At 39.9% G+C, this 23,412-nt stretch overlaps 2 protein-coding genes across 18 annotated transcripts in view; one reads left to right on the forward strand and one right to left on the reverse strand.

The window, feature by feature from the left end:
* LOC118708759 (serine/threonine-protein phosphatase 4 regulatory subunit 1-like) overlaps nucleotides 1-5,823 on the reverse strand; it is an 82,225-nt gene extending 76,402 nt beyond the window's left edge. For 13 of the 16 annotated variants that reach the window (XR_004984716.2, XR_004984715.2, XR_004984717.2 and 10 more), the window contains exons 1-2: nucleotides 5,705-5,823; nucleotides 5,521-5,565 (exon numbers count right to left, since the gene is read on the reverse strand). Coding sequence is in view for 10 of the 16 variants with exons in the window: in XM_036420201.2 (XP_036276094.1) it covers nucleotides 5,521-5,565; nucleotides 5,705-5,711 (52 nt within the window). In the remaining 6 variants the exon portion in view is untranslated. The other 3 variants (XM_045575062.1, XM_045575058.1, XM_045575061.1) reach the window with 3 other exon arrangements.
* Nucleotides 5,824-5,892: 69 nt separating this feature from the next.
* Nucleotides 5,893-23,412, forward strand: part of RAB22A (RAB22A, member RAS oncogene family) — a 51,259-nt gene continuing 33,739 nt past the window's right edge. The window contains exons 1-2 of one of the 2 annotated variants that reach the window (XR_006740410.1): nucleotides 5,893-6,182; nucleotides 6,994-7,073. Coding sequence is in view for 1 of the 2 variants with exons in the window: in XM_036420208.2 (XP_036276101.1) it covers nucleotides 6,147-6,182; nucleotides 6,994-7,073 (116 nt within the window). In the remaining variant the exon portion in view is untranslated. The remainder of the gene's footprint in view (nucleotides 6,183-6,993; nucleotides 7,074-23,412) is intronic. The other variant, XM_036420208.2, reaches the window with a different exon arrangement.

The raw sequence follows: 23,412 nt of genomic DNA on the forward strand, positions 1-23,412 counted from the left end.
CTTAGTGGGAGAATCTGGCCTGTCAGGCAGATACTCAGGGGAGCTGAGAAAGGCAGAGGTTTGGAGGTGTGCGCACAAGTGCGCACAGAGAGGACTGACTGCTGAGTGTGCTGCTGGCTTTCTCTAGCTGGAGGGACCTAGAAGCTCCCTACTGTGTTGAATTCGAGTTCTGGGCAAGAATTTGGGAATTCAGATTCATTGGTGGAGAAACTGGACTGTCTGGCAGTGGGCAAAACTCAGAGACGGCTTTCTCTCAGAGATTCTTGCAGCAATTACCACAGGACACTGAGACCCAGGGGCCACATGAAGCCAAGACTGTCTGCTCAGCCCTGAGATTCTGCCCCATCCAAGCTAAGCAAGGAGGCTTTTGCAAATTTGCAAGTCTTGTCTCAGAAGGGTGTCTCCAGCACAGAAGTTCTCTAGGCATAGACACAGCTGATCCTCACAGCCAACTGGCCTAGAGATCAAATTCCTCCCAGTGATAACAACAAAAATCAAGACTTAACTACAACAAGGCTGTACACATAGTCCACAAAGGGGTGCACCAAGAGTATCCACCTCTGGTAACTGGGGAAGCCAGCCCACAGTGCCATATAGGACACCTAGTACACAAAGGTACCCTACCAACTCAGGGAAGCAGTAAAAATGCAGAAACAAAGAAACAGATCACAAACAAAAGAAATGGAGGAAAACAAATGACTGGATATAGAGTTTAAAACCACGGTTATAAGATTACTCAAGAATTTCCTAGAGCCGAAACCAGTTTGGCTCAGTGGATAAAGCGTCGGCCCGCAGACTGAAAGGTCCCAGGTTCGATTTCGGTCAAGGGCATGTACCTGGTTGCAGGCACATCCCCAGTGGGGGGTGTGCAAGAGGCAGCTGGTCTATGTATCTCTCTTATCGACGTTTTTAACTCTCTATCCCTCTCAAATTCCTCTCTGTGTAAAATCAATAAAAGAATATTTAAAAAAAAAAAAAAAAAAAGAATTTCCTAGAAAAGACCAATAAATTTAGCGATACCCTCGAGGATATGAAAAAGGACCAACTAGAAATTAAACATATACTGACTGAAATAAAAATATTATACAGAGACCCAACAGCAGATTAGAGGAACATAAAAGTCAAGTCAAAGATTTGAAATACAAAGAAGCAAAAAAAACACTCAACCAGAAAAACAAAACAAAAAAAGAATCCAAAAATTTGAAGTTAGTGTAAGAAGCCTCTGAGACAACTTCAAGCATACCAACATCAGAATTATGGGGGTGCCAAAAGAAGAGAGAGAGCAAGATACTAAAAATCTATTTGAAGAAATAATGACCGAAAACTTCCCCCACCTGCTGAAAGAAATAGACTTACAAGTCCAGGAAGCCCACAGAACCCCAAACAAAAGGAATCCTGAGGACCACATCAAGACACATCATAATTAAAATGCCAAGAGCAAAAAACAAAAAGAGAATCTTAAAAGCAGCAATAGAAAAAGTTAGTTACCTACAAGGGAGCACCCATGATTGTCAGCTGATTTCTCAACAGAAACTATGCAGGCCAGATGGGAGTGGCAAGAAATATTCAAAGTGATGAGTAGCAAGAACCTACAACCAAGATTACTCTACCCAGAAAAGCTATCATTCAGAATTGAAGGGCAGATAAAGAGCTTCACAGATAAGAAAAAGCTAAAGGAGTTCATCACCACCTAACCAATATTATATGAAATGCTGAAAGATATTCTTTAAGAAGAGGAAGAAGAAGAAAAAAGTAAAGATAAAAATTATGAACAAATACATATCTATCAATAAGTGAATCTAAAAATAAAATGAATTAAAAATCTGATGAACAGAATAAACTGGTGAGTAAAATAGAATCAGGGTAATAGAAAGAGAGTGGACTGATAATTCTCAGGAGGAAAAGGGAGTGGGGGGGTGCAGGAAGAGACTGAAAATTATACACCTATGGATGAGGACAGTTGTGGGGGAGGTAAGGGCACAGGGTGGGGTGGGAACCGGTGGAGGGGAATTATGGGGGGGGGGGGGGAAACAATTGTAATAATCTAAACAATAAAGATTTATTAAATTTAAAAAAAGATACTAATCCATTTAAAAAAAAACAAAAAAATTCCCATCCTCTTGCCTAAACGATTTAAACTATAAACATCAGTTCCTATTATTAGGAAACTTGGAGGCCAGCATTACCCTAATTCCAAAATCATATAAAGACACCACAAAGATATAAAATTACAGGCCAATATCCCTGATGACCATAGATGCTAAAATCCTCAACAAAACATTAGCAAATCTCATCCAGCAATATATTACAAAGATCATACACCATGACCAAGTGGGATTTATTCCAGGGATGCAAGACCACTACAGTATTCACAAATCAATAAACATGATACATCACATAAGCAAAATGAAAGACAAAAATCACATGATTATATCAATAAATGCAGAGAAAGCACTTGACAAAATCTAACACCCATTTTTGATAAAAATTCTCAGCAAACTGGGACTAGAGGGAGCATATCTCAACATGATAAAGGCCATATATGACAAACCTACAGCCAACATCAGACTCAATGGGTAAAAACTAAGAACAGGAATAAGACAGATATGTCTGGTTTCACCATTTTTTAAATTAAGGTATTACATATGTATTCTTGTTCCCCATTGCCCTTCCCCACCCTCATCCCCACTCATGCCCTCACCCCCTAGTGTCTATGTCCATTGGTTAGGTTTATATGCATGCATATAAGAAGTCCTTTGGTTGATCTTTCCTTCTTACCACCGCCCTCCCCTACCTTCCCTCTGAGGTTTGATGGTCTGATCGATGCTTCTCTATCTCTGAATCTGTTCTTGTTCAGTTTATGTTGTCCATTATATTCCACAAATGAGTAAGATCATCTGATATTTATCTTTCTCTGACTGGCTTATTTCATTTAGCATAATGCTCTCCAGTTCCATCCATGCTGTTGCAAATGGTAAGAATTCCTTCTTTTTAACCACAGTGTAGTATTCCATTGTGTAGATGTACCACAGTTTTTTAATTCACTCATCTGCTTATGGGCACTTACACTTTTATTCAACATAGCACTGGAAGTCCTAGCCACAGAGATCAGACAAAACAAAAAAATAAAAGGCATCCAAATTGGAAAGGAGAAAGTAAAAGTCTCATTATTTGCAGATGACATGATATTGTACATAAAAAAACCCTAAAGACTCCAATTAGATTTAATAAATGGATTTGGAAATGAAGCAGGTTACAAAATCAACACTTAATAATCAAATACTTTTTAAAATATCAATAATGAATTCTCAGAAAGAGAAACTAAATAAGCAATCCCATTTACCATTGAAAAAAAAATTAAAATACTTAGGAATAAATTTAGCCAACCAGGCAAAAGACCTGTACTTGGAAAACCACAGGACATTAAAAAAAGAGACAAAAGAACCGAGACCGGTTTGGCTCAATGGATAGAGCGTCGGCTTGGGAATTGAAAGGTCCCAGGTTCGATTCCGGTCAAGGGCATGTACCCTGGTTGCGGACATATCCCCGGTGGGGGGTGTGCAAGAGGCAGCTGATCGATAACTCTCTCTCATCGATGTTTCTGGCTCTCTATCTCTCTCCCTCCCTCTCTGTACAAAATCAATAAAATATATTTTAAATAAATAAATAAATAAATAAAATAAGAAAATAAAAAAAGAGACAGAAGATATAAACAAGTAGAAGAATATACCATGTTCATGGATTCGTAGAATCTCCATCATTAAAATGTCTATACTATCCAAGGTAATCTACGATTCAATGCAATCCTTATTAAAATACCAAAAGCATATTTCACAGATCTAGAACAAATACTCCAAAATTTTATATGGAACCAAAAAAGACCCTGAATAGCTGCAGCAATCTTGAGAACGAAGAACAAAGTTGGAGGAATTACAATACCAGATTTCAAAGTATACTACAAAGCCATCGTAATCAAAACAGCCTGGTACTGGCACAAGAACAATTAATATTTGACAAAGGAGGCAAGAGCATACAATGGGATCAAGCACCAATCAGAAAGAAGGTATGCACCCCTATGTTCAATAGCAGCACAATTTACAATAGCTAACTTCTGTAAACAGCCCAAGTGCCCATCAGTAGATGAGTGAATAAAAACCTGTGTTACCTCTATACCATGGAATACTGTGCAGCAGTAACAAAGAAGACTCTCTTACCCTTTGAGACAGCATGGAGGGTTCTGGAGAGTATCATGCTGAGTGAAATAAGGCAGTCAGAGAAAGGCAAGTATCACATGATCTCACTCATGTGGAATCTAAGTAACAAAATAAACTGATGAGTGGAGTGGATCCAGAGACATGGAAGCATGGAACAGAGTGTGAAATCTCTCAGGGAGAAGGCAGGAGGGGTGGGGGAGGCAATCAACCAAGGACTTTGTGTGAATATACACATGGCCAATTGGGTGGTGATGGTCTGAGGTGAGGGCAGGGTGGGCTGGAGCGGGCAAATGGGGAAAAAAGGGACCTAAGTAATACTTTCAACAAGGAATTATTAAAAATAATATTAACGATATTAAAAATAATATTAACAACTATAGTAATGGCAGCTGATATTTACCAAGGGTTACTTACAAGGCTTCACAGTAAGCCTTTTATTAATTTAACCTTTACAAAAGCCTTTTTGGATCACTAATATGCTCATTTTATAGATGAGGCCACTGAGGCTCGGAGTGGAACAGGATTTCACCCTCTAGCCATCTGACTCCAGAAGCCATGCTCCTAATCTTTAAACACCAACGCTTTGGAGATGGAAAAGAGAAGAGCAGAGGGTGACTTCCATTAAAGTTAGCTGTTTGGATGATTGGCACAGGCCCCCTTCACAGGCCGGAATTAGTGAACTTGATGTTTACCAGGGTGCTCTCCCTCTGGACAGGGAGCTGCCTGACCCGGGTTCACCTGTGTAGGCCCAGAACAAGTCTGTGCTCAAGAACCGTTTGATGAATGGAAAGGGGAGCTTCCTTCGCCAAAGGTGAACTTGCACGTCCAGGATGACCTCTCCCCCAGCCATCAGTCCTCACAGGGATGCGAAAGGAAATGAGGTGACAGATGAGGGCAGGAGAAGGAGACGCACTCCAGAAACATCGACGCCAGTGATCAACAGAGCGGGACTGGTGCCCAGGACCCCTAAGTCGTCCCACACTGAGAGCGGGATCCCCGACCCCAACTCCCAGGCACTCTGAGAAGCCCCCTGGGCCCCAGGAGATGGAGGAGAATGAAAAGGAGGAGGAGGAGAAAGTGACAGGAAGTTAGAAGTTGCCCAACCAAACTCTTACCCGGGATGGGAGGACTCCCCATCCTCGGCCGCCCCGCCCCGTGAGGAGGGGCCGCCACCAGCGGGTCAAGACAGTGGGGGGGGGGGGGGGGGGGGGTCCAGCTCCTAGGGTCCCAACCAAAAGGGTCCGTCCTGTGCGCCCCGAACTTTGAGAGACGTGGCCAGGGCGGGGGCGCCCCAACTGTTACTTACAGTCGTCTAAGTCATCCTGCAAGTCCACAAAGTACAGGGGGATCTCTGGAAGCCAAGAGACACGGAGTTACGAGGGAGCTGCCCCGGCGGGCTCCGCGGCGGGCAGGGTCCCGGGCCCCGCCGGGCGGGCGCCGCTGAGGAGGAAGGGGTCGCCCCGACGCCCCCACAGCTCGACCCCACTTACCCGCCATCTTGGGATGGGCTTGGAGGCGTGGTCCGCGGCGGGGGCGGGGCCAGCTCTCCCAGCCACGCCCCCGGGCCCCGGTCACGCCCCCGGCCCGCACCTCCCACGAGCCTAGCGGCGCCGGACGGCCCCGCCCTCGCGGCTAAGGTGGCTGCCGAGGTGGGCGGGGAGGTCAGGTGACCCGGCCGGCGTCCCAAGATGGCGGCGGCGGCGGCGCCCGGGAGGCCTAGGCACCGTCCCGGCTGCTGAAGCGAGTTTCGCGCGGCTGGCGGCGGACGGACCGGGGTCGAGAGCCGGCGAACGGGCGGCCGCCGCGTCAGCACGCCCGGCGGCCGGGGCTGGGCCGAGTGGCGGCGGCGGCGCAGGGGAATGCTCGTGCGGGCCCCGGCCTGTCCCTCCTCAACTTAGGGCGGCGGCGGGCCCGCGCCCCGGCTCCGGGGCCATGGCGCTGAGGGAGCTCAAAGTGTGTCTGCTGGGGGTGAGTGGCGGCGGGCCGGCCGGGAGGGCCGCGGGAGGCCGGGCGGGCCGGGGACCGGGCGTGCCCGCGTCCTGCCCGCCCTGCCTTCAGCCTCCGCGCGGGACCCCGCCTTCCAGCCCGGGACCCTCCCTGCACCCCTCCTGCCGGCAGGAGGGACCCTCCAGTCCGTGCCGGAGCCCGAGGTCTCTTCCCGCCCCCAAAGGGCGGAGAGCCCTCCCTGTCCCCCCTTGTCAAATAGTTTCCTACTCAGGTACTAAAGTTGGCCAAGTCCCCTAAAGTCAAACAGCAGCCGCTCCTTGGGTCCTACCAGCAGCCTTCCCTGTGCGCTCGGTGTGTTTGAACTTGTGGACTGGCCCTGACACTTCTCACACTCCCTTTGCTGCGGGACCTTCAAGTCAGGACCGCTTCCTGTCCCCTAGGGTTGGCGGGGCCACTGGCAGGCGCGCGGTTGCCCTCCTGCGCTCCACCAAAGGGTTCCCCAAACCAGCCTTTCCCCTCCCTGTCCAGGATGACCCAAAAGTAATGCAAGAGTTGCCCCTTTACTTTCTACAATTAAAAAGCAAGTGAGTTTGTCGCTGTTCACAGGAAGCAGAAACTTTGGGTCTTTCGAAAGGTCGCAAAGTCTTAAAAACTGCAAAACCCCTCTCATTACTCCCACTGAATCATTATTGAACACCCCCCCCTCCTTTGTGTCTCTTAACTTCTAAAATTTATCCAAGATGAGTTTCCTGAAATCTTGAACTTTCAACACAAGGTAGTTTTCAGGTTTGCAAGCAGATGAACCATACTCACTCATCGCATTCTCTTTCAGGACACAGGTGTGGGTAAATCAAGTATTGTATGGCGGTTCGTGGAAGACAGTTTTGACCCGAACATCAACCCAACTATAGGGTAAGAGATGAAGTTTATTGAATTAACATCTCACCACGTGTGTCGAAAGTCCTTTCAAATAAAGAGTGTGCTCTAGGTACAGGCCTCTCCATTGTACACGCTAGCAGACTCAGCGACGTTGGTTTCATCATCTCTGGAAGGTCTTGGAAAAGATACAGTGAGGATTGCTGTGTTTAAAGAAAGTTATCTTTTGATTAGTGAGGAGTGGAAACTTCAAAATGAAAGTATGAATTAAAGTTTAGCATATGCATAGAACATATGATCTATATCTCAACAGCAGTTACACCTTGAAATATGGCAGGTGGAAATGGGTGTGGATACTGATGCTATCTTTTCAGGCATGTCAACCAAAGGTATTTAGATGATTTTCATATTTCCTGACAAGTAGAATGGGACCCAAACCCTACCCATGTATTCTTGCTCTGGTAGTAATAATGAATTGATAAATGTATGTTGACATGTAAGATTTTTTTTTTTTTAGGGTATCTGGTTCTTTGGATAAGTGACATTGACTTAGAGAAAACCTCAGGGTATTCAAATATCGTACTATTTATGAGTTGTGTTTTATAGGTTTTAGTACTATGTTAGGCTTGGGAAATTAAAGAGCTGTTAGGCTATTTTTACTGCAAACCCCCAATCAAATGGTTTCTTCCATTTAAAGAGAAAGGCTATTCTGCCTGGTAGAGAAATGTTTTACTACATGTATATACACATATGAAAGCCTGGAGATGAAATCACCACCAACTTTCCGAAATTCAAATGCCTTTCAGTATCCTCCAAAAAAAAGAACTGTTTACAGCATGTTTGTGGCATGACCTCATTGTCCTCAGGTCCTGCCTGTTGCTACCTGCACAGGACAGTGAAAGGACAGGAAGTGATAGCAAGGAGTGCTGGTGACTCAATGAGTGACACACCTGTTACCTAGTCAGAGCTGCAGACACAGCTCTGGAGGAGCCAAGAGCTCCCTCAAATGAGAGAAAAATGAAGGGTGTGTTTCCAGCAGTTGTGCAGCTTGAAGCCCTGTCCTGGGCATCCACTCCTCTCTGTTTGCAGCCCTCCCAGTCTGACGCATGTGGGATTCTTAACCTCCTCAATCCCCACTCCTCAACTCACCATGTGCTCCTGGCTCACATTTCACAGGAAAAGGGAATACTGCACAAGGCTTCCCCCTTATTTCCTTCCACCTTTCCTTGTTTCCTCAGCCTCAGGAAGTATCTTCCTCCTTCGTGACCAGCTGCCCACACCCCTGAGCCCCGAAGTCGTCCTCTTCATCAGTTCTCCCCTTTCTTCCCCAGCCTTTTCTCATAGCATGCAAACATGCTCTGTGAAGAGAGTACCAGTACCCAAGTCTAATGCTCAAATTGTGGGCTCTTGAAAGAGAAGTTACTACTTCCTCAACTGCTGCTCACTCCTCAAACCACTGTTATCTCAATTCCACCTCCGCATTCCACTAAAACCACATTCCCTGAGAACCTTTTTCCTGTCTAACTACCATAACTAATGGCTTTTTTTTTTTTTTCTTTTTTCGTTCACTAAGTGCCTACTATAGGCCAGATGCTAAAATGGCTGCTGATGACTGAGACCTGGGATCAGCAAACCATGGTCCTTTGGCCCACCTCCTGTTTTTGTAAATAAAGCTTTATCGAAACACAGTCACACCCATTTATTCACATACTGTCTCCATTGCTTTGGGTCTTCAGTGGCAGAGCTGAATAGTCATGACTAAGACCCTATGATCCAAAAAGCTGAAAATATGTACTGTTTTCCCCTTATCAGAAAAAGTTTACCAGCTCCTGATGTAGATGAACTTGGTTCTTGCCTTCATGGACCTGACCTACAAGTAGGAGAAACATAGTCTGTAACTTGTGTTCTGGAAGTGATTAATTTAACCACTTTCTGTGCTACAAAAATGTGTAGAATGAGTCAGTGTATAAGGGGCCTAACCTTATAGGCTTAAGGAATGACTGATTTCTTAGTGGAACAGTGAAGGTATTGAACACTTGGCAATACTGATATTTAAATATTGAAAAAATGAGTGGATTATACGTCAATAGAAAGTTTAAGGAGAAATAGTTTTGAACAGCAGAAGGTAACGAGGTAGTATTGAGAGTGGTGGGTAGCATAGGGGAGGGCATGTTGGGAGGGGTCGCCAGGAGGCTAGTGAGGCAGCAGGGTCTGGGCCCTGGAGATCTGGGGAGGCTCCCACGTCACAGGATGTCTTAGAATTAAAACTCCCATGTCTTTCCTAGTTCCCTTCCTGTGCCACTCCTGCCTCTCCTCCCACTTATTTCGTACATAGTGGTCTTCCCCAGCTTGTGTCCTCTCGTTCCCTTCCGCAGCTCAGCTCCACTATGAGGTTAGACCCAAAGTTAACTCCTCCAGCCTTTCTCCTTAGGACCTGGTCCCCTGCAGAACTTGATACTCCTCCTCGAGTCCTTCATCCCTCACTCCCATATTCATGGTCTTCCCTAATGGGCCAAATGGGGGGAAGAGCATGGCCCTGAAGAACCATCCTTCCTGGACTTAGATCGGGGCCTCAACCTTGTGCCAGCTGGGAAAACTTCTGGACAACAGACTGAGCCTCCCTAGTGGGGATAGGGAGATGATAGACATGCCTGCCTCAGGGGTGGTTGGGAGAATTTGGTGACATGCTGGATGTGCACAGGAAGTGTACAGAGAGTATTGGTGGTTGGTAGTAGTACTATGATCAGATGCCATTTGTCACCACACCGTTCTCCATCCACACATTCTACTACCCCAGCCTGTATGTGCTTCCTCTGTCCAGTCACCCTCTCCTCCCCATCCCACAGCTGGAAGCCCTCATCCTGCCCTGCTTAGACAGTGGTGCAGCCTGCTCTTCCCACTTCAGCCAGATCTCATTGCTTTTGTCTGAGCCTCTTTAAAAACAAGTCTGATTTTCCCTGCTCAAGACCATGGCAAGACCCAGCCTCATCTCATTTGCTTCCTTCTTGCTCTTCCTGCTCACTTCTCCCTCCTCCTCTTGCACACAAACACACCAAATAAATACCCTTTCCCACACATGAACTTGGCATACACAGTTCTCCCTGGATGGGGGAGCTTTTCTCGTCTTTGTCCCCTTGGTAAGTGCCTGTTGATTTGTTAAGATTCAAGCTGCTGTTAGCTCCTCTACAAGTTGCAAACTCCAATGCCAACAGGGGCCTGGCAAGAATGTAAATGAGGAAGATGGCCCAGATGGAAGAACTTGAGGATCTCAGGTGTGAATTGCCTCAATTTTCTGCCTTCCCTGCACCCTACTCCCCTTATCTTCTTACTCTATAGCCACTTTCCTTCATCTCCTCTGGTTCCTCATCCTGTGAGTCCTCCCTTTTTATATATGATTCCCAGGTAGACCCTCCCTGATTTCAAATTGTTGCTTGATGATCTAATTCATTTTGTGGCTTTTGGTTGCATTCTTAGCAGAGATTTTCAAAACCAAGGCTTTTTTTCAGTTGTATACGTGCCTATGCTTTGGCCCCTCCCCCCACAATACACATGTACTAGGTAAGACATGGCCCAATAAAATCACCTTGGTAATGAATTGCAGTCACTAATGGGGGAAGCATATTGTGTTCTTCAAGTGTACTGGGATGGAAAACCAGTTGAGTATTATCAAAGATTTGACTTCTTCCTTTGCCATCTATATGCCTTTTATTTCTTTTACTTTGTCTTACTCCATTAGCTGGGACCTCTACTACTTTGTTTTGGAGTGGTAGGAAAAGTCAGCCTTACCTTTTTCCCAGTCTTGTCGGGGGAAAAGTATTCAGTTTTTTATCAGTAAGTAGGATGGCTAGACTGCATATTTTTAATAGGTACCCACACTATCAGGTGGTGAATTTTCTTATCTGCCCCTAAAACAATGAGACTTTTTATTATGAATTGTGTTGAATTACATCTTTTGAATTGTTTTATGCTTTTTCTTTTTTAGTTTAAAATAGTGAATTAAAATAATACTGAAATATTAAACCAATGTAATGTTCCTAGGATAAATGTTACTTGATTATTATTGTAATTTTAATACATTATTGGACTTGATTTACTCAAATTTTGCTAAGGATTTTTGCCTCCATGTTCATGATGGATGTTGATCTGCAGTTTCCTGTAATATCTTTCTCTAGATTTGGTATATCTGGGCATCATAAAAGAAGAGGGAAGTGTATCCCTCTCTTCTACTCTTTTGGGAGAGTTTATGCAGAATTGGTATTATTTCTCCCTTAAAGGTTGATATTCAGCAATGAAGCCATCTGGGCAAGGAGTTTCTTTGTCAGAAAATTACAGATTTAGTTTCCTTACTAGATATAGGCCTATTTATTTCTTCCTGAGTATCCTTTGGTAGTTTATGCCTTTCAAAGAATTGGTGCTTTGTGTCTATGTTTGTTTGTTTTTAAAATATATTTTTATTTGTTTCAGAGAGGAAGGGAGATGGAGATAGAGATGAAACATCAATGATGAGAGAGAATCATTGATCAGCTGCCTCCTGCATGCCCCGCTATGGGGATTGAGCCCACAACCAGGGCATGGGCCCTGAACTGGAGTTGAATTGTGATCTCCTGGTTCATAGGTTGAAGCTCAACCACTGAGCCAGTCTTGCTATGTATTTTTAATTTATTAGAATAAAGCTGCTTATAATATTCCTTTATTATCCTTTTAACATCTTTAGGATCTGTTCAGTTTTAATTGTCTTCTCAAAGAAACAGTTCTTCTATTAATATTTCTATTTCATTGATTTTCTTATTTTATTTTGATGGGGTTTTTTCCCCCTTCCTTCACTTAACTTTGTCTCAATTTGTTCTTTTTTTAGCTTTTTTTTTTTTTTTTAGTTAGAAATTTAGAATATTAATTTTTAAGGTATATTTAGAACTACTATAAATTTCCCTGTAAGTCTGATTTAAGTGAATTCCACAGATTTTTATATGTTGTGTTTTTATTTTAATCTAGTTCAAAGTATTAATTTTCCTTGTGACTTATTTGACATGTTGGTTTTTTAGAAATGTGTTTTCTAACTTTCAATAATTCAGGGATTTTCCAGAAATTTTTTAATTATTGGTTTATAGTTTAAATCAAACCTTTTACATTTGATATTTGTTTTATGGTCTGGAATGTGGTTTTTGTGATGTCTCATGTGTACTGGAAAAGAATGTGTTCTGCTGATGTTGTGTAGAGTGTTCTGTTAATGTTGAATAAGTCATCTTGGTTGATGGCATTTGTTGGAGTCTTTTGTAGCCTTACTGAAACCTTCTCATTTGCAATGAAAGATGTGTTTAGTGCACATGTGTCAAACACACGGCCCGCGGGCCAAATCCGTCACGCCAGGCCTTGCAATGTGGCCCGCACCGCGCTGTCATCACTGCACTCCGCTGCATTTCCATCACAATGACAGTTTATGACTGTTCAGTAAACCATTAGGCCCGCGATTTAGGCTGGATTTTAGATTTTGGCCCCTTCTCTGATTGAGTTCGACACCCCTAGTTTAGTGGCTGAGTTGGTTGAGCGTCATCCTATCCACTGAAGGGTTGCCGGTTGGATTCCATTCAGGGCACATACCTGGATTGTGGGTTTGATCCCCAGTCACGGAGTGTGGGGAAGGCAATTGATGGATGTTTCTCACCCCGCCCCTCTTCTCTCTAAGCATTTCCTCTATTGAGAATTAAAAAATAGGGGTGTTTGAAATTCAACCCTAATTGAGGATTTGCCTGTTTCTCTCTTGGTTTAATACATTTTTTGTTTATATATTTTGAAGCTCTTATTATTGAGTGTATATACATGTAGCATTGTTGCTTTTCACCATCATAAATATCTTTCTTATTTCCTAGTAACTGTCCTGGTTCTGAATTCTGATTTGCCGCATGTTAATACCGGCTTTTCAGCTTTCTGTTGATAAGTGGTTGTGTGCCTTTTCCATCCACTTACATTTACCCTATTTATATTAATATATTTAAGTTGGGTTTCTTACAGACAGCATTATGGGTCCTGCTTTTATATAATCTGACAGTCTCTGCCTTTTAATTGGAGTGGTCAGAAGACCTTCGCTATTCAATACAGTTGTGGATTGACACATAGCTTTATTGAAACTTAAGTTAAAATTTAGTATGCATTCCTAAGTCACACCCTCTTCCTTTTATTTTTTTTTATTTTTTTTTCAGGGCTTTTTATATATTTTTATTTTTTAAGAAGAGTTTTTTATTTATTTATTTATTTTTTAACATTTATTTATTTATTTTTACATATTTTATTGATTTTTCCCTCCTCCTTCCCACATATCCCCTCCCTCCCCAGAGTTTTATGTCCATTAGTTGTACTTATATGCATGGGTACAAGTCCTTCAGTTGATCTATTATCTCCCCCAGATCCTCCTCCCCTCCCCACTGAAATTTGACAATCTGCTTGTTGCTTTACTGTCTCTGTATCTATCTTTTGGTTCATCAGTTTATAATGATCTTTATTATCCACAAATGAGTGAGGTCATGTGGTGTTTCTCTTTCACTGATTGGCTTATTTCACTCAGCATGATGTTCTCCAATTCCATCCAGGTTGCTGCAAATGATGAGAATTCCTTCTTTTTTATGGCAGCATACTATTCCATTGTGTAGATGTACCATAGTTTTTGGATCCAATCATCTGCTGATGGGCACCTAGGCTGTTTCCAAATTCTGGCTATTGTAGATTGTGCTGCTATGAACATAGGGGTGCATATATCCTTTCTGATTGGTGTTTCTAGTTTCTTGGGATATATTCCTAGGAGTGGGATTACTGGGTCAAATGGGAGTTCCATTTTCAGTTTTTTGAGGAAACTCCATACTGTTCTCCACTGTGGTTGCACCAGTCTGCATTCCCACCAGCAGTGCACGAGGGTTCCTTTTTCTCCGCAACCTCGCCAACACTTGTCATTTGTTGATTTGTTAATGTTGGCCATTCTGACAGGTGTGAGATGGTACCTCATTGTTGTTTTGATTTGCATCTCTCGGATAATTAGTGACTTTGAGCATGTTTTCATGTGCCTTTTGGCCTTCCTTCTGTCTTCTTTTGAAAATATTCTATTTAGGTCCATTGCCCATTTCTTAATTGGATCATTCACCTTCCTTTTATTTAGTTGTATCAGCTGTCTGTAGATGTTGGAGATTAAATCTTTATCAGTGGTATTATTTGCAAATATGTTCTCCCACACTGAGGGCTTTCTTGTTGTTTTGTTGATGGTTTCTTTTGCTGTAAAAAAGCTTTTTATTTTGATGTAGTCCCATTTGTTTATTTTCTCTTTAGCTTCCATTGCCCTAGGGGCAGTATCAGTGAAGAAGTTCTTTTGGCATACGTCTGAGATTTTGCTGCCTGTGGATGCTTCTAGTATTTTTATGGTTTCCCGTCTGATGTTTAAGTCCTGCATCCATTTTGAGTTTATTTTTGTGTATCACACCCTCTTCCTTTTAGTCCTCATTGTAGAAAGCTCTGTTGTAGAGTACTAGTTTACATCACTTTTGTTTATTTTAACTATTAATATATTTTAGTTTAAGTCTGTCATCTTACTATATTTTTGTTTGCTCCATGTTAATGATTCCATTTTGTCTTCACTATTGGCTTATTAGCTCCACCTCTTTGTTTTATTATTTTAGTGATTGTGCTAGAATATATAATAGAGTTCTTTATCAGTCTACTTTTAAGTAATACACAATTTTGCATGTAGCATTAAGTGCCTTACAAGAGTATACAGTACTTTCATTTCCCTTTTCTTGTCCTTTGTGCTATTATTATGTTTTATTTCTACATCTTATAAAGTCCACAATACACTTTAATTTTTTTTTAATTCTCACCTGAAGATATGTGTATTGATTTGTGTGTATGTGAGAGAGAGAAATATCAATGTGAGAGAGAAACATCACTCAGTTGCCTTCTGTATGTAACCCAACCCAGGATGGAATCCAAAACCTAGGTATGTGCCTTGACCAGGAATTGAACCCAAAATCTTTTTGGTGTACTGGAAGATGCTCCAATCTGCCATCAGGCTGGGCCCCGTGCACTTTTTATTCCTTAGTGATATATATATTGGTTTCAGAGAGGAAGGGAGAGGGAAAGAGCTATAGAAACATCAGTGATGAGAGAGAATCATTCATCAGCTGCCTCCTGAAAGATCAGGGATCAAGCCGAGGAACTGAACTGTGACCTCCTGGTTCATAGGTCAAAGCTCAACCCCTGAGCCACCATGGCTTGGATAGTCAGTGATCTTTTAAAAAGACTACTAAAAATAAATAAATAAATAAATAAATAAAATAAAAAGACTACTAGTCTTTTTATCTTTGTACAACTATCAGTGTCATCATTTCTTAATTTCTGTATCTTTGTAATAAGTCCTGATGTTCAGTAATGTAAGTCTTTTGTGTTATTTTTCAAGAATGTCTCACCCTGATCAGTGTGGCTAGGTGACTGTGCACTGGAGGATCTTGGGTTTGATTCCTTGTCAAGGGCATGTATCTGGGTTGCAGGTTTGATCCACAGCCCAAAATAGGGTGGTGTGGATAGCAACTCTCTCTTTCTCTTTCCTCTTTCCCTCTCCCATCCCTCCCTCCTTCAAGATATCCTCAGGTGAGGATTTAAAAACAAAAATGTCTTGACTATTTCTAACCTGTATCATTTCCATATATGCATTAAAAATCATCCGGTCTGTTTTCACTCACATACCAACCACTCATCCCCACTGTATTTTTTAATATATATTTTTCTTTATTTCAGAAAGGAAGGGAGAGGGAGAGAAACATTAATGGTGAGAGAGAATCATTGATTGGTTGCCTTCTGCAAGCCCCACACTGGGGATCAAGCCAACCCAGGTGTGTGCCCTGACTGGGAATTGAACCATGACCTCCTGGTTCATAGGTTGACGCTCAACCACTGAGCCATGCTGGCTGTGTGCCACTGTAAACTTTGACTGGCATTCATTGAATTTAGATTGGTTTGGAAATAAGTGACATCTTTATGATATTGAATCTTCCAATGCCGTGGTCGGCAAACTGTGGCTCATGAGCTACATGCGGCTCTTTGGCCCTTTGAGTGTGGCTCTTCCACAAAATGCACAGCCTGGGCAAGTCTATTTTGAAGAAGTGGTGTTAGAAGAAGTTTAAGTTTAAAAATTTTGGCTCTCAAAAGAAATTTCAATCTTTGTACTGCTGATATTTGACTGTTGACTAATGAGTTTGCCGACCACTGTTCTAATGCATGAACATAGATTATGCTTCATTATTTTCTCTTGGTATTTCTTCTGCTTCTCAGTGTAGTGTATTTGCACATCTTTCATTAGGCTTACTCCAAGGGATTTGAAGTTTTAATATAGTTTAATGCTGTTAATGTGCTAAATAGTATTGCTGTGAAATATCTTTATTTCTTATCCTTAAACTTTTTACTTCTTACTTTATTGAATCAGGTATGATCTCCAGTGCAATGTTGAATAGAAATGGTGGTACTGGGTATTTTCATTTTATTTTACTCCAGGAGGGAAAGCTTTCACGATCATACTAGTAAATATGCTTCTTGTGGGTTTTTGTACATACCTCTTACCACATTACATATGTGTCTGTCTTTTCATCATTTGCGGGGATTTTTTTTACATGAATAATGGTTTTATCAAAAGATTTTTCTAACCTATTGGGTTGAACACATGCTAATGTTACATTGTGAATTTTCATGGAATAAATCCAGTGAGATCATGATAGTATTCTTTTTACATATCATTTTGGCTTTAGTTTCCTATCACTTTTTAAAGATTTTTGTGTATATAAGTGAGATTGTTATAGAAATATTCCTTTCTGTAATGTACATGCCAGATTTGATATCAAGGTTATGCTGGCCTTATAACACCAGTTGGGAAACTCTTTCTGTGGAAGAGTCTGTATAAAATAGCTCTTATATCTTCCTTAAATAATTAGAAAAATTCATCAGTGATGCCATCTGAGCTATGAGATGTCTTAATCTAACAGTTTAAATAGTCAATTTCTTTAATAGCTCTAAGATTACTCATTCAGATTTCTTGTATTGGTTTTGATTGTGGGTTTTGTTTTTGTTTCTTTAGGAATTGACTTTTTCACAGACTTTTTCCAATTTATTGGCATAAAAATGTTGAGTTTCTATACTGATAGCCCTTTTATTATATATTTCTGTCATTAGTTTTGCCTTTGATCAAGTCTAAAGTATGTCTGCTCTCTATTTCATTAATGTTTACTCTGATTTACTGTTTCTGTCCTGTTTAATGTGCTGTGTTTTTTTCTAACTTATTGATATGCATAATTATCTCACTGATTTTTAGTCTTTATTATTTTCAGTCGTACTCCTTATATTTTAAAACCTTAACATGTTTTTTGCTAAATCCAATAAGTTCTTATATATTATAATTTCATTATGATTCAAAATAATTTTTAATTTCTTTTTAAAAATTTGTCTTTATTATTGAAAGTGTTTCAAATGTCCCCTTTCCTCTCCCAGTTCTTTGCCATACTATTGTCTGTGTCCGTGGAATATGCATATATACATATAAGTTCTTTGGTTAATCTCTTCCTCTCCCCCAACCCCCCAACAGAATTATCAGTCTGTTGCATGCTTCCAAATCTCTTAATCTATTTTATTTGTCAGTTTATTTTGTTCATTAGTTTCCACATATAAATGAGATAATGTGATATTTGTCTTTCTCTGACTGGCTTATTTCACTTAGCATAATAATCTCCAGGTCCCTCCATGTTCTCTCAAGGGTAAGAGATCCTTTTTTAGTGCTTCATAGTATTCCAGAGTATAAATGTACTACAGGTTTTTAATCCACTCATCTATTGATGGACACTTGGGTTATTTCCAGATTTTAGCTATTGTAAATTGTGCTGCTATGAACATAGGGATACATATATTCTTTCTGATTGGTATTTCAAGGTTCTTAGAATATATTACTAGAAGTAGGAACACTGGGTCAAATAGCAGTTACATTTTTAATTTTTTGAGGAAACTCCATACTATTTTTCCATAATGGCTGCACCAGTCTGCATTTCCTCCAGCAGTGTAATAGGGTTTTTTTTTCTCCACATCCTAGTCAGCACTTATTGTTGGTTGATCTATTGATGGTAGCCATTCTGGCAGGTGAGAGATGGTACCTCAGTGTGTTTTTAATTTGCATCTCTCTGATGATTAGTGACACTGAGCATTTTTTTGTATGTCTCTTGGCCATTTGTATGTCCTCTTTAGAGAATTGTTTAACTTAGGACTCAGCGGTCGACAACCTTTCGGAACTCACAGACCACCAGTGATCTCCACTGGTTGGCGACTGCTGATCTAAGTCTTGGCCCACTTTTTAACTGGATCATTTGTCTTTCTTTTGTTTAGTTGTATGCGCACTTTATATGTGTGTTTTTTTTAATTAACTCCTTATCAGTGTATCATTGGCAAATATGTTCTCCCATACAGTGGGTTCCCTTTTCATTTTGATGCTGGCTTCTTTTGTGCAGAAGCTTTTTATTTTGATGTAGTTCCATTTGTTTATTTTTTTTTCCTTTATTTCTCTTAGTGGTCAGCAGAGTGTGGCTCTTCCACAAAATACCACAGCCTGGGCGAGTCTATTTTGAAGAAGTGGTGTTAGAAAAAGTTTTACAAATTTGGCTTTCAAAAGAAATTTCAACTGTTGTACTGTTGATATTTGGCTCTGTTGACTAATGAGTTTGCCGACCACTATTATGCGATGTTATCAGTGAAAATTCTGCTACATGAGCTGATAATTTGCTGCCTATATTTTCTTCTTGAATTTTTATAGTTTCATGACTTACATTTAATTATTTTATTTACTTGAGTTTATTCTTGTGTATGGTGTAATTTGATGGTCTAGTTTCATTCTTTTGAGGGTGTCTGTCCAATTTTCCCCAACACTATTTATTGAAGAGACTGTCTTGACTCTATTGTACGCTCTTGCCTCCTTTGTCAAATATTAATTGAACATAATGGCTTGGGACAGTTTTGGGGTTCTCTGTTCTGTTTTATTGATATATGTGGCTGTTCTTGTGCATTTTGATTGCAGAGGCTTTGCAGTATAGCTTGATACCTGGTATTATGATTTCTCCAACTTTGTTCTTGTTTCTCTCAAGATTGTTGCAGCTATTTGGGGTCTTTTTTTGATTCCATATAAATTGTTGGAGTATTTGTTCTAGATCTGTGAAGTATCTATCTAGGTCCTTGGCCAACATGGTATTTCCTATGCCGTTCGTATTTCATTAGGGATTGCATTGAATCTATAGATTGCTTTGGGTAATTTGGACATTTTAATGATGTTAATTTTACCAATCCATGAATACAGTATATTCTTCCACTTGTTTATACTTTATGTCTCATTGTAAAACGTTCTGTAGTTTTCTGAATACAGGTCATTTACCTCCTTGGTTAAGTTTATTTCTAAGTATCTCAATTTTTGTTGTTGTTATTACAGTGGTAAATGTGATTGTTTTTTGTTTGTTTCTCTTTCTGAGAGTTCATTATTGGTGTATAAAAATACCATCAATTTCTGGGTGTTAATGTTGTATCCTGCTACATTGCCAAATTCATTTATTAAATCTAGTAGTTTTTTAGTGGAGTCTTTAGGATTTTCTATGTACAATATCATGTCATCTGCGAATAATGAGTTTTACTTCCTTCTTTCCAATTTGGATGTCTTTTATTTTTTCTTCTTCTTTGATCAATGCAGCTAGGACTTCCAGTACTGTGCTGAATAAAAGTGGTGAAAGTGGACATTCCTGTCTTGTTCCTATTCTTAAAGTTTTTGCCCATTGAATGTGATGTTGGCTATAGGTTTGTTATATATGGTCTTTATTGTATTTTCCAGTTTCTAATATTATTTCATCTTTGATCCAGGTGTCAAAGATTTTTGATGTGTGTTGCTCAATTTCCAAACTTAGGAAAAATTTTTGGTTAACTTTGTTAATAATTATTGGCATAATACATTGAAGTAAGAGAACATAGTTGATATTATTTAAATCCTTTAAAATCTTATAGAATTTCCTATGTAGCCCAGGATATGTTGATTTTGGCAAATGTTCCATATATGTTTGAAAAGATTGTGCACCCTACAACCATTAGATGCTGTGTCCTATGAATGGAATTAGGTCAGGTTTATTAATCATTTTATTTATTTTTCCTGTTTGATCTTGATCACTAGAGATTAATAAATCAGAATGTGAAATTTTACAGAAAGTACTAGTTTGTGTTTGATTTCTTCTCCATAAAACAATGTTTTGTAGTTTCAGCTGTACTGTTGCATTATAGCATAGGCCTTTTTAAAAAATTGGTGAGTATATTATATTATATGAATAGATAATAATTGGTTTATCCATTCTCCTGGTTATAGACATGTAGGTCGTTTTTAGCTTCGGCTATTACGAATATCGATAGTGTGAAAATTTATTTTACAGCTCTTTTTGTAGACATAGGCATTCATTTCCTTTGAATAAATAGGAGTAGAATTTCCAGTTCATGTATAAATAACTTAACCTGTTAACTGGGAAATTCCCTTTTTAACTATGCAACATATAACGGGCGCGTCAGTACGTCACGCCTGGAGGATGTAATTTCACATTATTATTTTTTTTTATTTATACTTAAAATAAATGAAAAGACTATGAAATATATATTTTTTCATTTATTAATAAATAAAGCAGAAAGGAAAATACAAAATTACAAACAAATAGAAAAGAATACCAACAAAAAAATGGAAACATTGAATTAAAAAATTATAAATTTTACAAACAATTATAAAAATTACAAAAAATATATATATTTTATTTCGATACACAATAAAAAAATATAAAAAAGTTAACAATTACAGAACAATAAACAAAAGCCCACAAATAAAATAGAAATATTGAGTTTAAAAAATTAAAATATAGATGTAAAAATTCAAAACTCAACTTCCGTGTTATATATTTTAAAACAATTGTTGATACATAGTGCTACCTTACAATCTAGACACCAGTATGTAGGTTCTTTCCTAACACCTTTTTTGTAGCAAACTCGGCATTTCCTGGATTTAGTTTTTCCTATATCGCTTTTCATTTGTTCTGGAAAATGCCTTTCAACTAAGCGTGATGGTTTAGATCACATGTGTCAAACACAAGGCCCGCGGGCCAAATCCGTCCCGCCAGGCCTTGCAATGTGGCCCGAACCGCGCTGTCATCACTGCACTCCACTGCATTTCCATCACAATGACAGTTTATGACTGTTCAGTAAACCATTCGGCCCGCGATTTAGGCTGGATTTTAGATTTTGGCCCCTTCTCTGATTGAGTTCGACACCCCTAGTTTAGATGTAGAGCTGCTGTATTTGGGTGGGTTTTCACTATGTTGTTATCTACCAATTTCTCTACACACTCTATCAAAAAGCGTAATCGATCCAAATGACCTTCATCTTTTTTGTATATAATGTATGCATTGAAGCAGCACATATCAATTAATCATAGAAAAATTTTCTTATAAAATTTTTTTACCCTATTATGGGCAGCCATGTAGGCCACCATAACTCCATCTCCCAAATCTATGCCGCCCATATTCTTGTTATAATCCAGGACAACATTCAGTTTTTCTTGCCTTCTTCCTCCCTTTTCAATCATTGTCTTTTCGTCATTATGAATAGAACTGAGCATCAATATATCTTTTTTATCCTTCCATTTTAAAACCATGTTTGTCTTTGAATCTTACTATATGTTCATTTTTCTGTAATTTTTTTTGTTTTTATTTCACTGGGGATTCCGACTCTGTTTATCCTCATTGTTCCAACAATGTCTGTATTGTTTTGACACAAGAGTTCAGCCAAATGAATTGACGTATAGAAATTATCTAAGTAAATCCTTTACCCTTTATTCAGTAAGTCATGTGTTAACTACAAAACAATTCTTGTTGAACACGTTCACCACTCTAGCGAAATTATACTGATTCCTCCCGTGTTTTAAATTTATGTCCAGACATGTATGGATGACTAATACCTTTGTTGTTTAGAATATGCGTCCCGCCCGTTTCAGGGCACAACATATATTTCAAGGACGTATTCATATGTCCTACCCGTACCCGATATTGTTTACGTTTGACGTATTTATACGTCCCGCTTGGTTAACAGGTTAAGTTGTCAAACAATTGTCCAAAGTGGTGGTCATCTTTTATCCTCCCTCAGCAATGTATAGAATTCCAGTCATTCTTTAGCCTTACTATTATGTGTCTTTTTTACGTGAGTTACCCTTATGGGTGAAAACTGGTATTCCATTGGGCTTTTAATCTGTATTTCCCAGATGGTAATAACATTAAACATCTTTGGGTCTTTTTGTCATTCACGTAGCTTTTATGAAGTCACTATTTAAGTCTTTTGTCTATTTTTATTTGTTTTTTTTGTTTTGTTTTGTTTTTGTCTTATTACAGATTTGTTTAAATTCTTTATATATTACAAATACAACTCTTCTACTAGATATATTTATTGCAAATATTTTCACAAGTATATTTATTGCAAATGTTTTCTTTCATTCCATGGTTTGCCTTTTCATTTTTTAAATGATGTCTTCTGTTGAAGAGGACATTCATTTTAATGAAGCCTATGTTGTCAATTTTGTCTTTTTCTGGTTTATACCTTTTGGTCCTCTCTAAGTAAGCTCTGCCTACAATAAGGTCTTAAATATATTCTCCTATGTGTTTCTCAAGTTATTAGCTTTGCATTTAGTTCTTTGAGCCATCTACATTAATTTTTCTGTATTGTGGTTTCTACTCAGTGGCCTGGCATCATCCTTAGCACATAGGTAAGAGTATCTTTATTATGCTTTTAAGATCTGCTCTTTATCTTTTGTTTTCACAATTTACTGTAGTATCTACGTGCAGTAGAAGGTCAATGTACTTTGGGTTCACTGAGTTTCTTGGGTCAGAAATTCTATTATTTGGGGCATTGTCAGCTATTATTTCTTGAAATAGTTTGCCTACCTAATTCTCTTACTTCACCTATGGGATTCTAATTTCACACATCTATCTATCTATCTATCTATCTATCTATATATATATATATATATGTAATATGCTAAGTGCCCAACCATTTGACCAGTAGCCATTGACGTGCACTGACCACCAGGGAGCAGACACTCAATGCACAGGCATGGAAACATGGAGGAGACTGCTGAATCTCAGGAGGGAGGGTGAAAGGGGAGGGAAAGAAGAGATTAACCAAAGATCTTATATGCATACTAGAGGCCCAGATTCGCACACCAGTGGGGTCCCTCGGCCTGGCCTGCAGGGATTGGGCCGAATCTGAGCACCAGGCCTCTGACATCCCCCAAGGATCTCGGATTGCAAGAGGG

Source organism: Pipistrellus kuhlii, unplaced genomic scaffold, assembly GCF_014108245.1.
Source record: "Pipistrellus kuhlii isolate mPipKuh1 unplaced genomic scaffold, mPipKuh1.p scaffold_m20_p_63, whole genome shotgun sequence".
NCBI lineage: Eukaryota > Metazoa > Chordata > Mammalia > Chiroptera > Vespertilionidae > Pipistrellus > Pipistrellus kuhlii.